The sequence below is a fragment of the Neoarius graeffei genome, chromosome 6 (assembly GCF_027579695.1).
Source record: "Neoarius graeffei isolate fNeoGra1 chromosome 6, fNeoGra1.pri, whole genome shotgun sequence".
In the NCBI taxonomy this organism is placed as follows: domain Eukaryota; kingdom Metazoa; phylum Chordata; class Actinopteri; order Siluriformes; family Ariidae; genus Neoarius; species Neoarius graeffei.
In genome coordinates, this window is record NC_083574.1 from 66,692,277 (window position 1) to 66,706,633 (window position 14,357).

Here is a 14,357-nt window from a genome sequence, read left to right on the forward strand (position 1 = left end):
AATGCAGAGAGGAAATTTCACAAGTGTGTGATGAATAGTGTTGTGCTTTCTTTCTTTCACATACCTTATGAAAAAACTGCACAAGTCTTAATTTGCATTAATATTGTATTTTGAACAGTTTTATATCACAGACCTTAATTTGTGTTTTCCTGGACACAACTCCGGTTTCAGACATCTGTCCGATTTCCGATCAACTCGGTACTGAAAGTAGTAGACTTGCTGTAAATGTTTTGATTCTTGTGCTTTATATTTAGCTTCTTGTGCTTTTGTGTTTTTGATGCTTCACAGAACCTCTTAAGGGCTCTTCAGTTTTTCTCCTGTAGAACCCTAGTGTTTCCCTATCAGAAATTATTTTCGCAGGTAGGAACCCTTATTCAAGAACCCTTCAAGAAACCAGATAAATCTGGTTAGATAAATTCTGCATGATGGTGTTATGACACTTTTCTTATACTTCCACCACTAGGTCACAGCAATCATTTGCAAAATTTTGGATAATTATTTCCAATAGCACTGAACATCTAGTCTCATCTCGTCTTCATCCGCTTATCCGGGGCCGGGTCGCGGAGGCAGCAGTCTGAGCATGGAAGCCCAAACTTCCCTTTCCCCAGACACCTCGGCCAGCTCCTCAGGAAGAACACCGAGGCGTTCCCAGGCCAGCCGAGAGACATAGTCCCTCCAGCGTGTCCTGGGTCTTCCCCGGGGCCTCCTCCCAGGGAGACATGCCTGGAACACCTCCCCAGGGAGGCGTCCAGGAGGCATCCGAAAGAGATGCCCGAGCCACCTCAGCTGACTCCTCTCGATGTGGAGGAGCAGTGGCTCTACTCCGAGCTCCTCCCGAGTGACTGTGCTTCTCACCCTAAGGGAGCGCCCAGCCACCCTGCGAAGGAAACTCATTTCGGCGGCTTGTATCCGCAATCTTTATTCTTTCGGTCATTACCCAAAGCTCATGACCATAGGTGAGAGTCAGAACGTAGATTGACCGGTAAATCGAGAGCTTCGCCTTTTGGCTCAGCTCCTTCACCACGACAGACCGGTAAAGCGACCGCATTACTGTGGAGGCTGCACTGATTCGCCTGTCGATCTCACGCTCTATCTTTCCCTCACTCGTGAACAAGATCCCGAGATACTTAAACTCCTCCACCAACCTGGAGAGGGCAAGCCACCCTTTTCCGGTCGAGAACCATGGCCTCGGACTTGGAGGTGCTGATTCTCATCCCAGCCGCTTCACACTCGACTGCAAACCGCCCCAGTACATGCTGAAGGTCCTGGTTTGAAGAAGCCAACAGGACATCATCCGCAAAAAGCAGAGGTGAAATCTTGTGGTTCCCAAACAGGATTCCTTCCGGCCCCTGGCTGCACCTAGAGATTCTGTCCATAAAAATTATGAACAGAACCGGTGACAAAGGGCAGCCCTGCATGCACTGGGAACAGGTCTGAATTACTGCCGGCAATGCAAACCAGACTCCTGCTCCATTCGTACAGGGACCGGACAGCCCTTAGCAAAGAGCCCCGAACCCCATACTCCCGAAGCACCCCCCACAGGATACTATGAGGGACACGGTTGAATGCCTTCTCCAGATCCACAAAGCACATGTGGACTGGTTGGGCAAACTCCCATGAACCCTCGAGCACCCTATGAAGGGTATAGAGCTGGTCCAGTGTACCACGACCAGGACAAAAACAGGATTGTTCCTCCTGGATCCAAGGTTTGACTATTGGCTGAATTCTCCTCTCCAGTACCCTGGAGTAAACCTTCCCAGGGAGGCTGAGAAGTGAGATTCCCCTATAATTGGAGCACACTCTCTGGTCCCCTTTCTTAAAAAGAAGGACCACCACCCCAGTGGCACTGTCCCCGACCGCCATGCGATGTTGCAGAGGCGTGTCAGCCAAGACAGCCCCACAACATCCAGAGACTTGAGATACTCAGGGCGGATCTCATCCACCCCCGGTGCCTTGCCACCGAGGAGCTTGCAAACCACCTCAGTGACTTCAGCTTGGGTAATGGACGAGTCCACCTCTGAGTCATCAGCCTCCACTTCCTCAATGGAAGATGTGACTGTGGGATTGAGGAGCTCCTCGAAGTATTCCTCCACCGCCCGACAATGTCCCCAGTCGAGGTCAACAGCTCCCCACCCGCACTGTAAACAGTGTTGGCAGAGTACTGCTTCCCCCTCCTGAGGTGCCGGATGGTTTGCCAGAATTTCTTCGAGGCCGACTGATAGTCCTCCTCCATGGCCTCACCGAACTCCTCCCAGTTCCAAGTTTTTGCCTCCGCAACTGCCCGAGCTGCGGCACGCCTGGCCTGCCGATACCTGTCAGCTGCCTCAGGAGTCCCGGAGACCAACATGGCCCAATAAGGACTCCTTCAGCTTGATGGCATCCCTTACTTCCGGTGTCCACCACCGGGTTCGGGGATTGCCGCCACGACAGGCACTGGAGACCTTGCGGCCACAGCTCTGAACAGCCACGTCTACAATGGAGGTAGAGAACGTGGTCCACTCAGACTCAATGTCCCCCGCCTCCCTCGGAAGCTGGGAGAAGCTCTCCCAGAAGTGTGAGTTAAAGACCTCCCCGACAGAGTGCTCGGCCAGACGTTCCCAGCAGACCCTCACCATATGTTTGGGCCTGCCAGGTCTGTCCAGCTTCCTCCTCCGCCAGCGGATCCAACTCACCACCAGGTGATGATCATTTGACAGCTCAGCCCCTCTCTTCACCCGAGTGTCCAAGACATAAGGCCAGAGATCAGATGAAATGACAACAAAGTCTATCATCGACCTCTGACCTAAGGTGTGGTTCTGGAGCCCAAGATGTGCGTAGAGGTGAGCCCGACTATCTCTAGCCAGCACCTCTCAACCTCCCGCACAAGCTCAGGCTCTTCCCCCCAGCGAAGTGACATTCCATGTCCTAACAGCTAGCTGCTGTATTCGGGGATCAGGTCATCGAGGCCCCTGCCTTCGACTGCCGCCCAATCCACACTGCACCGGCCCCCTACGGCTACCTCTGTGGATGGTGAACCCACAGGAGGTCGGGCCCACGTCACCGCTTCGGGCTGAGCCCGGCCAGGCCCCGTGGGCAAAGGCCAAGCTAGCAAGCGCTCGCATACGAGCCCCAACCCCGGGCCTGGCTCCAGGGTGGGGGCCCCAGCTGTGCCATACCGGGTGATGTCACAGTCCTTGATCTATTATTATCCATAAGGGTTTTGGTGATAAACATAATGATGAACATAATATAAAGTATATTTGAAGTCCAGTGTGAAGTTTCTGCAGTGTGTGATTTTGTGGTGCCAAGTCATCTGCTGTGTTGGTCCACTGTGTTTCATCAAGTCCCAAGTCAACACAGCCATCTACCAGGAGATTTTAGAGCACTTCATGATTCCCTCTGTTGATGAGCTTTAGAGGGAGAGGCAGTTTTCCTTTTCCATCAGGACTTAGCACCTGCCAACAATGCCAAAACTACTACCAAATGGTTTGCTGACCATGATATTACTGTGCTTGATTGGCCAGCCAACTAACCTGACCTGAACCCAATAGAGAATCCATGGAGTATTGTCAAGAGGAAGATGAGAAACTCCTGACCCCAAAAATACAGACGAGCTGAAGGCCGCTATCAAAGCAACGTGGGCTTGAATAACATCTCAGCAGTGCCACAGGCTGACTGCCTCCAGGCCATGCCGCATTGATGCAGTAATTCATGGTAAAGGAGCCCCACCCAAAGACTGAGTGCATCAATGAACGTACTTTTCAAAAGTTGGACAGTTTTGTACTGTAAATCTTTTTTGACTGATCTTAGGAAATATTCTAATAATTTGAGACTGGATTTCTGATTTGAGTTATAAGCCATAATCAAATTAAAAAAAGGCTTGAAACATTTCACTTTGTGTAATGAATACAGAATATATGAAAGTTTACCTTTTTGAATTAAATTACAAAAAAAACCCTTTCACAAATTGAGATACACTAGTACGTACGTACGTACGTACGCGTGCGCGCGCACACAATTTCCAGAAAAGTTTGAATATTTTCCAAAAGGCAATAAAAACAAAAATTTGATTTGTTGATTGATGTAAATCTTTATTTAACTGACAAAAGTACCAAGAAAAGATCTGCAAGAGTTTTACCGACCAACTTAATTGTATTTTGTAAATATAAACAAAGTTAGAATTTGATGCATGGAACTAGAGCATGACATTTGTCGGGAATTCCCGCGGGTCACGTGAATCCCGTGGAATTCCCACGGGATGGGAATCAAAATTTTATTCATCCCGTGATTGGGATGGGACGGGAATAAAAATCAACGGGAGCGGACGGGAGCGGGAACGTCGTTTTTACAGCGGACGGGAGTGGGAACGTCGTTTTTACAGTCCTCTTTCAATGAACCAAAAACAGTCTAAAGAACTACACTTCCAACAATGCTTTGACTTCCACTACTGGAACTTGCATGCTGTAAAGGCGGCACGAAATCAAATGAAGAACATGAGATGCAACCAAAGTCGGTCTCTGATGCAATGGAGAAAAAAGGAAGAGTGACCTGCAAAGTAAGGTGAAAAACAGACACCTCAGTACAACTCGTAGGTACAAGGCGTACCTCCCTTCACCCAGAGAATGTTAATGCACTTCTGTTTCTTCACAGCAACATGTAATGGCATTAAGTAACAGTTTTTCAGACATACACTTGCACACTGTATAGTAAATACAGGGTGTTCCGAAAAAAATGCATACACACTTTAAATCACTGTAATGTTGGTCTTTAATAAAATGTACATACTATTCAAAGTTTAATTTACAGACATCATTTTATTGTTTTGTCACCACCTATTCTCAAACTGATGTTTAAAGTTTATGAGACCTGCAAGAGTCACTGAAGGTCAGTGCAGTAATTCCAAGAGAATTGTGATTTCACGTACTCAGCAGTGCCTTGACCAGACTGAATGTCAGTTTTTGAGAATAAGTGATAACAAAATACTAAATTAAGGTCTGTACATTCTAAACTCCCTACTTTACAATGATTTAAAGTGTGTATACATTTTTTGGGACACCATGTACATAATGTGCTATATATATATATATATATATATATATATATATATATATATATATATATATATTTTGTGGTTGTACCATTTGATGTTTTCAGGGGCAAAGTCAAATTCAGTTTTGTCAATTTCTTCACATGCCCTGTTTATAAAAAGGAAGTTTCTCAGTTATCCTATGCGTAGACAGACATTAAAGGGCAGGACAACATATCAATAGTGATGGGCGCTTATTTTTTGTTTGTGACCTATCCTAGGTGTAACAACCAGTGTCTTAAAAATGGTTAAAAATCTATTTGAAATTGACTGAAAGAAATAAAAAAAATACACATTTTGCAAACCTGATCAGAGTTAAGTGATGTGATTCTTTAGGTTCACACATGTTAGAATTCATTGGGCAAAAAGTTGTCACTTTGCACTTTTTAATTACACCAATCTAAGATTGGTACTTCAATGTTAATGCTTTAAGGGAACCAAATAAAAATGCTACATTTTTGCAACATGTTGGGATTAATTTAATTAAGATGGACATAAATAGATACGGTGTGACCAATGTACTGTGTTGGTTTAACTGGCCTCCATCTCAAATGACTACAGGTATTTACATTGCATTATTACATTACACTAAGCTGCTTTTTTTATCCAAAGCAACTTAGTTACTACAGGGTATTGATTACAACCTGGAGCAATGTGGGGTTAAGTGCTTTGCTCAAGGGCACTTAAGCCATGGTAAGGGCAGGATTTGAACCAGCAACCCTCTGATCTAAAGACCAACTCCCTAGCCCACAGCTGCCTATTTTTGTTTGGATATGTAACCATGGATTACACCCATGATAAACTGATGAAACTGGATGAAAAACATCTAAAAACAAAAACCATTAACTGTCTGAATGACTTAACTTATTTAAAAAAAAAAAACTGGAGTGGGATGGGAGTGGGAGTCATTTTGAGTGGGAGCGGGATGGGATTGGGAATCATTCTACAGGAGTGGGACGGGATGGGATTTGTCTTTTTACTCCGCCACGGGATTGGGACGGGATGGGATGGGATTTTTTTCTCTGGGAGCGGGATGGGATGGGAGTGAAAATCCACTCCCGTGTCATGCTCTACATGGAACACACTCAAAAAATGTTGAAACAGAGACATGATTACCATTGTATTACAATCACCTTTCCTTTTACTAATACTTTTTAAATCATATGGGATCTGAGGATACTAATTGTTGCACTTTTGCAATTGGAATTTTTGTCCATTGTTGCTTGATACCAGACTTCAGCTTCTCAATAGTCCGTGGTCACCATTGTCTGATTCTCTTCATGGTGCACCATACATTCTCAAGAGGAGAAAGAGCTGGACTGGCAGCAGGCCAGTCAAGTCCATGCACACTGTCTCTACAAAGCCACACTTGTAGCCAATGCAGAATGAGGCCTGGTGTTATCTTGCTGGAATAAGCATGGATTTCCCAGGAAGAGATGTTGCTTTGATGAATGTGTCTCTAAAATCCCAAAAATATACCCCAATATATCAATGGTACCTTCACCCACATGCAACCCATCCATCCCGTGGGCACTGATGCATCCCCATACCAGCTGTTGGCTTTTGCACCTTTCTCTGATGATAAACTGGGTGGTTGTGTTCGTCAGTGTATTTGTTTTGTGCTTTTAACAGACAGTCACAAAACAGCTTTACAGAAAAATCAAGACTTGAAACATATGAACTAATTTTATCCCAAAGAAGTTTATTAATTCCTGATGAGCAATCCTGAGACAACAGCGGCAAGGAAAAACTCTCAGACAACATGAGGAAGAAACCTTGAAAGGAATCAGACTCAAAAGGGAACCCTTCCTCATTTGAGTGATAACTTAATTTATCATTCAAATAACAGGAAAGTCATTATTTTAGCATGACGTCTATTTTGTTGGTCATTAACTGTTAATTAATGGAGACTTCTGTGCAAAACTGTTCATGACAACTGCAATCCTAAAGTTGTCAACTGTAGTCCTAAACCATCATAGCAAAACTAAGGATCCAGAGCCATTTCTTAGTGTACTTTTGACTGTCCATATGGGACCATCCTCCACAGGAGTGATATCATGAGACTCCAGCTAGACATCCGGGATCAGGATGGATTAGGCAGGTACAAAGAGAAGGAGAGGCCAACATGACTGGTATCTCAGGATTGATATGCAACTCAACAAAAACAGACAGAGGGACAGACATAGAAAGACAGAGAGGGAGCAAGAGACAAAGAGAAAACACAGATTGTTAGGTATGCCCAATGTCACCTCATGATGAACAGTATACATTGTGCACAGAGTGCAAGTGGGGACTCCAGGAAGACCAACTATGACAGCATAACTAAAAGGGAGAGCCAGAAGGTAAACACAAACATGAGGGAGTCCTGGGACACGAAGCAGTCAGCCACTCCACCATTAACAAACCTGAGTGAACGCATGAGCATTGGGGGCAACATCCATACATCCCAGTTTACTAAAACACTATGCTTGAGGAGCCTCCAGATCTACTCCTTTACCGAATAAAAAGCCATTAACAAAAGGCTCATAAAGGACCAGAAGTTTGCTCAGGTACTGTGGCACAAGGCCAGACCATTCAGTGTTTTACAGAATAATAGTAGTATTTTATAATCAACGTGAAATGTATTCACCTTTAGCACAGAGAACTCCATCCATTTTTCCTGAAAACAGGCTGTAATGTGGACTCATCTGACAACAGCACACATTTCAACTACCTTTTGGTCGATCCAAGGTGAGTTTGGGCCTTGAGAAAACTCAGCGGTGTTCCTGCATGAAACCGATGAATGGCTTCCTCCTTGTGCAATACAGTTTCAGGTTGCATTTCTGGATGCTGCAGTGGATTCCTAAGTGACAACAGTTTTCCAAAGTACTCTTGAGCCCACGTGGCTATAATTGTCACCTTAGCATGACAGTTTCTCAGGTAGTGCTGCCTGAGGCCTTGAAGGTCACGAACTTTCAACAGTGGTTTCCGACTTTGGCCTTTACGCACTGCGATGTCTCCGAATTCTGTATTCTGAATACTCCGCATACTGTAGATTTTGAAAGTCCCAAAATCTTGCAAAGAGAAATTCTCTTTTTGAATTGACAATTCTCTCACAAATTTTGGCACACAGGCATGAGCCACAACCCCTCCTTGCTTGCAAAGACTTGAGCCTTTTGTGCATGCTCCTTTCATACCCAATCATGTTACCAATTAACCTACTTATTGTGGAATCTTTCAAAATGGTGTTACTCAAATATCCTATAAACTTTTCAGTCTTATTTTGCCTCTGTTCCAACCTTTTCTGAGTGTGTTCAAGGCATCAAATTTTAACTTCACTGTATTTTGTATATACAAAATGAAGTTGGTCAGTAAAACCTACTGAAAATATTTTCTTTTACACTTGTCAGTTCAATAAAGGTTCACATGAATGGGGTTGGTGTAATATAGACTGATCGATACATTAACCCCATTTCCAGAAAAGTTGGGATATTTTCCAAAATGCAATAAACACAAAATCTGTGACTTGTTACTTCACGTATATTAACGGGGGGGGGAGGGGGGGGGGGACGACCCACCACATTTTTATATATGAATAAATGTGTCATGGTTGTGGTTCATGATGTCCCAGATATAGTTCGTATGAAAATACAAGTGGCATATTTCCCAGTAAAACACTCATGTCTATATAATTCACAGATGCACATACACGTGCACACAACCACACGCAGATCAGCCATAACATTACCACTAACAGACAGGTGAAGTGAACTGCATTTATTATCTAGTTACAAATGTCACCTGTCAAGTGATGGGATATATTAGGCAGTCAGTTCTCGAAGTTGATGTGCTGGAAGCAGGAAATATGATCTGAGCGTTTGACAAGGGCTAAATTGTGATGGCTAGATGACTGGGTCAGAATATTTCCAAAACAGTAGGTCTTGTGGAGTCTTCCCAGTATGCAGTAGTTGGTACCTACCAGAAGAGGTTCAAGGAAGGGCACCCAAGGCTCACTGATCCACTTGGGGAGCAAAGGCTAGCTTGTCTGGTTTGACCCCACAGAAGAGCTACTGTAGCACATATTGCTGAAAAATCTCATGCTTTCTATGACAAAGGTGTCAGAGCATACAGTGCTGCGTAGCTACAGACCTGTCAGAGTCCCCATGCTGACCCCTGTCCACCTCCCGAAAGTGCCCATAATGTGTGCAACAGAACTGGACCATGGCGCAATGGAAACAGGTGGCCTGATCTGAAGAATCACTTTTCTTTTACATCATGTGGACAGCTACATTTGTGTGTGACATTTACCTGGGGAAGAGATGGCATCAGGATGCACGATGGGAAGAAGGCAAGCCAGTAGAAGCAATGTGATGTTCTGGGGGCAATGCTCTGCTGAGAAAACTTGGGTCCTGGCATTCAAGTGGCTGTTGCTTTGATATGTACCACTTACCTAAACATTGTTGCAGAACAAGTCCATACCTTCAAGGCAACAGTATTCCCTCTAATGGCAGTGGCCTCTTTTGGCAGGATAATGCACCTTGCCACACTGCAGAAATTGTTCAGGAATGGTTTGAAGTACATGGCAAGGAGCTTGTGTCGTCGACGTGGCCTTCAAATCCCCCAGATTTCAATCTGAACAAGCACCTGTGGGATGTGCTGGACAAACAAGTCCAATCCATGGATGCCCCACCTCACAACTTGGAGTACTTAAAGAATCTGCTGCTAATGTTTTGGTGACAGATACCACAGCACACCTTCAGAGGTCTTACGAAGTACATGCCTCAGTGGGTCAGAGCTGTATTGGCGGCTAGGCTAGTAGTATTAAAATGTTATGACTGATCAGTGTAGATTACACTTTAACAGAAGTAGTCTGAATTACAAGGCAGTTATCCGAGTACTAATTTAAAATCTACACTTAAGCACTGTTCAGCCTCTGAAATAATGAAATACTGGCTGGTATTAAAAAACACACAACCCCTCCCCACTAATATTTTGCTGGAAATATTTCACCTTTAGCTTTGATTACAACATGCATTTGCTGTGGTGTCAACCTTGTGCAGTGTCAAAATATTTCTGCCCAGATTTGCATTAATATAATCTTGGCAAAAATTTGATGATGGGAGTCGAACCACTCCATAAAGTCTCTCCAGCACATCCCAAAGACTTTCAATGGGGTTAAGGTCACAACTCTGTGGTGGCCAATTCATGTATGAACAGGATTCCTCGTGAAACGCTTTTTCACAGTTTGAGCCCGATGAATCCTGGCATTGTTGTTCTGGAATATGCCTGTGCCATCACAATAGAAAAAAAAAAAATCCACTGATAGGATAACCTAGTGATTCAGTACCTTGAGGTAGTTAGCTTACTTCATTTGATTGCCACATAACATTGCTGAGCTGACCTCACCAACTGAAGCAACCCCAGATCATAGCACTGCTGTGTTTCCGCTATGTACAATTGGCTGCGGCGGGCCGCTGCACCTTCAGGAATACCCCTAGGAGCTATATGTATTCGACTACATTATCCGTTGCTTGCCCAGTCTTTGCGTTTGGGGCGAAGCGCAGTTCCACTGGCCGAGCTAGCAGTTACTTGATTGGTTTCCACGGGTCGCCGTGGGCTCTGATTGGACAACGTTCCGCCTGGAGCAGCGTAGCCAAGCCAACCTGAGGTAAACTAACTGCTACGCGGCTGTCACTTCAGCTGTCAAATTGGGAAAGGTAAGTGTTGGCAACAATTCTTGAAAAGTAGACAGCAGATGTTATGTTACCTTATATTTCCAGTGTTACTTGAAATCATGTTTCGTTATGTCACATAATTACGTTATGTAAAACTATGTTAGGCCACGTTATGTTACATACTGAGTACTGACTATTGCTGAGACGTTTCGTTTGGCCTCCCGGTCTTCTGTGGTAGATTAGTCCGTTCACAAACTGAGGGGATGAATATCCACATGTAAACAACTACATAGATCTTCTAGATAGATTATCGTTTGGCATTTTCCAGATATAGTTCGAGAGAAATGTAAGGGCAGTTTTTTCGATTTCATTACAGCCTATTGCCAGAGCGCTAGTTTTTATTTGAGCTTAATTAAGTCGACTGATAACGTCAATGCGATATCCTTCAATTGCAGATGAGCTTGTTGAAGTATTTCGCCAAAAAAAGAAAGGCGACAGATGAAGAAACTGGGCAGGCAAGATTCATTCGTGCAAAATAAAAGTCATTCGAGCTAGGGATGGGCATTCGATTACGTTTTCTTAGCCGATTGTCGGGAGAATTAACGATGAATAATCGAATAATAATTAACATCTTTATATTAAAGTAATCATAATTATTGCTATAATTTATCCCATTAGATTCTATGGCGGCCGGTGTTGGCCATATTGTATCCCATAGCGGCCGGCGTCGGTGTTTTAATAGGCTATATAGGTGAACGGACGACGCCATCATCCCATTTACAGATAAGCCTAAATACTCTTAAGATCAATATTTCAGACCCTCTTCGATTTATTTTCATAATAAAAACACGTCTTTGTAATCAATTATTTTTAGATATTTTAGTTTTACTATAGATCTTGTGGTTTGCGAGCCGTCCTTGGATACAAACCACAGGTTCTATCTAATAGCCTATACACTAAATATCGAAACTTCAGACCCTCTTCGGTGTGTTTTTAGAACCAAAGCCATAACGTTTATATTTAACTATCTTAGTTTTACTATGAGATGTTCCAGCTCCTTCTTGTCCATAGTCTAATACCGAGTCGATAGTTGGAATTGAGATGAACCGCCACTGTCATTTTACAAGGCTCTGGTGCGTGCTGTTCAAATGGTAGGCTACATCATTTTTGTTGTGGATGAACTGTATTTATACGCTCCATTATAGTGATGACAGTAAACTTGGACATTTAAAAATGGTCCCACGCCACACTTTGCCGTGCTGCTTCATGTTGATTTTTAAGCGATTGACCTACGCTACGGAAGCTCGTAGGTAACTGAAGCCAGGGTACGGCCAAATGTTTGTCCGTGACAGACAACGAAATTCATTGCTTGAAGACTTGCACTACGCACAACGCAACAACCTATAGGCTATTCATTTTTGTCAATGAACATGAACGTCATTCTTCTTAACGAAATTCTTAATGGTCAATTATCGATTAATCTAGGCTATTGGTTGTGATGTCCATCCCTAATTCGAGCATACACTGTTGCAGAAAGTACAACACCGACGCGAGTTTTTAAACACAGCCCTTTTTCCGAACGTCAGTGGGTGTGCGAGATCATCTGCGAAATGCCATATCAGATCAGAAATGATCAAAACCACATTAATTTCAAAATGTCCATGTAAATGTTTTGAAAATATGAACATTTTAGGCAGGTAGCAGTAATCAAGCAGGAGAGCAAAGCAGACTGCCAGAACAAGAAAGAGAATGTGAAAAGAGGGAAGAGAGAGGAGAGCAGCCAAAAGAAGGGCAAACACAGGGCCACGGGCTGGGACCCTACATAGGTTGAAAAGCCCAGATACAAACCTTGGCTTTACCACACTGACCATGGCAAGTATTCTGTGGCTACTTTAATATCAACCAATTCTGCCACTCATAGTCTGTGTGTTAATTAGCAATAACAAAAACTAACACTGGTCTTTACCAACAGGAATGTTCTGTCGCTTATGTCGCCAGCATAAGCAGACACCAAAAACTGGCTCTCCAAAGAGGCCTTTTATTGAAGGGGTTAGGTGTGGGGGGAATTTAGTCTCCCTGACTGTTTTCTAAACTGCCTTGCTGTGCAGGTTATACTTGTTCTTTCAAGACTAGGTTTATTCATTTATTCCCTTACAAAGGGTCACCATTTTAGAGTGTGTTTTGTCAAAAAATTTCTCAGAATGCTCCCGTATCCTCGTACTGGGGTGGGACGTCTGAGCACAGGTCTTGCCACCACACCTTCAAACATTTTCTAGGGGAAACACTGCACTGCCTCCAGAGGCTTGTACTGTACAGTGGCCACTATGCAAGATGGGTGAATTGCTTCATGCACTTCCCTGCTTAGCATTGTGCCCATCTCTCTAGAAAAAGACTCAAACCACATGACCTTTTTCCACTGTTCCAGAGCCAAATCTTCATACTCCCTAGCAAACTGAAGCTTTTTTTTCTGATTAGCCTGACAAGTAGGGTTTTTTTTTTGTTCCATTTTTTAAAATGGCCAATGGTCCCAATCCTGTGAGATCCTGTTGCACTGTGAGTGTATAAATGCTCTTACTTTCACTATTAACCATAGGCATGAGCTCCACTGCCGATTTTTGATTATCTGACTTCACCAGGCATTTAAGCGATGTCCAATCCCAGTCAATATTTTTATTCTGACCACATTTCTTCCGCAAAGGTGACCGTTCACCACTATCCTTCCAGGTTTTAATAATGCGCTGGACAGTTCTTAACCCAATTCGAGTAATTTCATCCATCTCCTTAGCCGTTTTCTTTGTGTGATGCAAGCCAATAATCTGACCCTTCTGAAACACAGTAGCATCTTTTGCACAGCTAAGGGATATGCCTTCCGACACTGTTTAAGAAAGAAGAAGCTACTCACTGAATCAATTCAGGTTATAAGAATTCTTGCCCTCTGAAGCATATTAAATCATTGGAGTAAAGTCTCTTAAGTATTTGCTTATTTATATCCAAAACGGTGGCTTTTTTAAAATATTAAAACATGAAAACACTTGCAAAGCTTTGCAGTGGTTTAAAAATAAAATGAAAAAAACATTGAACTGAATTGCACAGCTCTTACCTGCTAACCCATGCAGCAGAAATGCCATGTATGGCAAAAAGCGTGAAATGTACAGGTTCAGTGATGCTGCATGCCTCTCGACTGTCTCTCTGCTTTTCTGGATGCTCTTGGTCCGCGTGAATAGGGAAGACCGGGCAGAATGAGCACAGGTAGAGCTTAACCAAATCATACACTGCGTTTGTAAGGGCCTTTAGGTGCTCCTCCACTGCACTTGCATAACCTACAAATAGCAAGCATCACTATATAAGACAAGATCTGTTCACCCTTAATTTCTGTTCCTCACCCTTTTGAAAAATCCACTTTAGAGAACAGGTCCCAAGCTTGTGTGGCGGCAGTACACAATGTTTAATGACCCCACTAAATGGATCTGTGCTGAAATGGCATTATATGAAAACAGGCTCTGTTATCTGTACTTCATATTACATTCCACAAGGGAAAGTCAAACATACAAGTAATTTTGTCGAATCAGCCATTCAATATCAATATTAGTGTGGCTGTTCAAATAGCTAGTTATCTCATCTCATCTCATTATCTCTAG

At 43.5% G+C, this 14,357-nt stretch overlaps 1 protein-coding gene across 3 annotated transcripts in view; it reads right to left on the minus strand.

Moving 5' to 3' along the window:
- Positions 1-14,357, minus strand: part of pik3c2a (phosphatidylinositol-4-phosphate 3-kinase, catalytic subunit type 2 alpha) — a 322,810-nt gene that overhangs the window by 125,029 nt on the left and 183,424 nt on the right. For all 3 annotated transcript variants that reach the window (XM_060924002.1, XM_060924003.1, XM_060924001.1), the window contains exon 11: positions 13,820-14,039. In XM_060924002.1, coding sequence (XP_060779985.1) covers positions 13,820-14,039 — 220 coding nt within the window. The remainder of the gene's footprint in view (positions 1-13,819; positions 14,040-14,357) is intronic.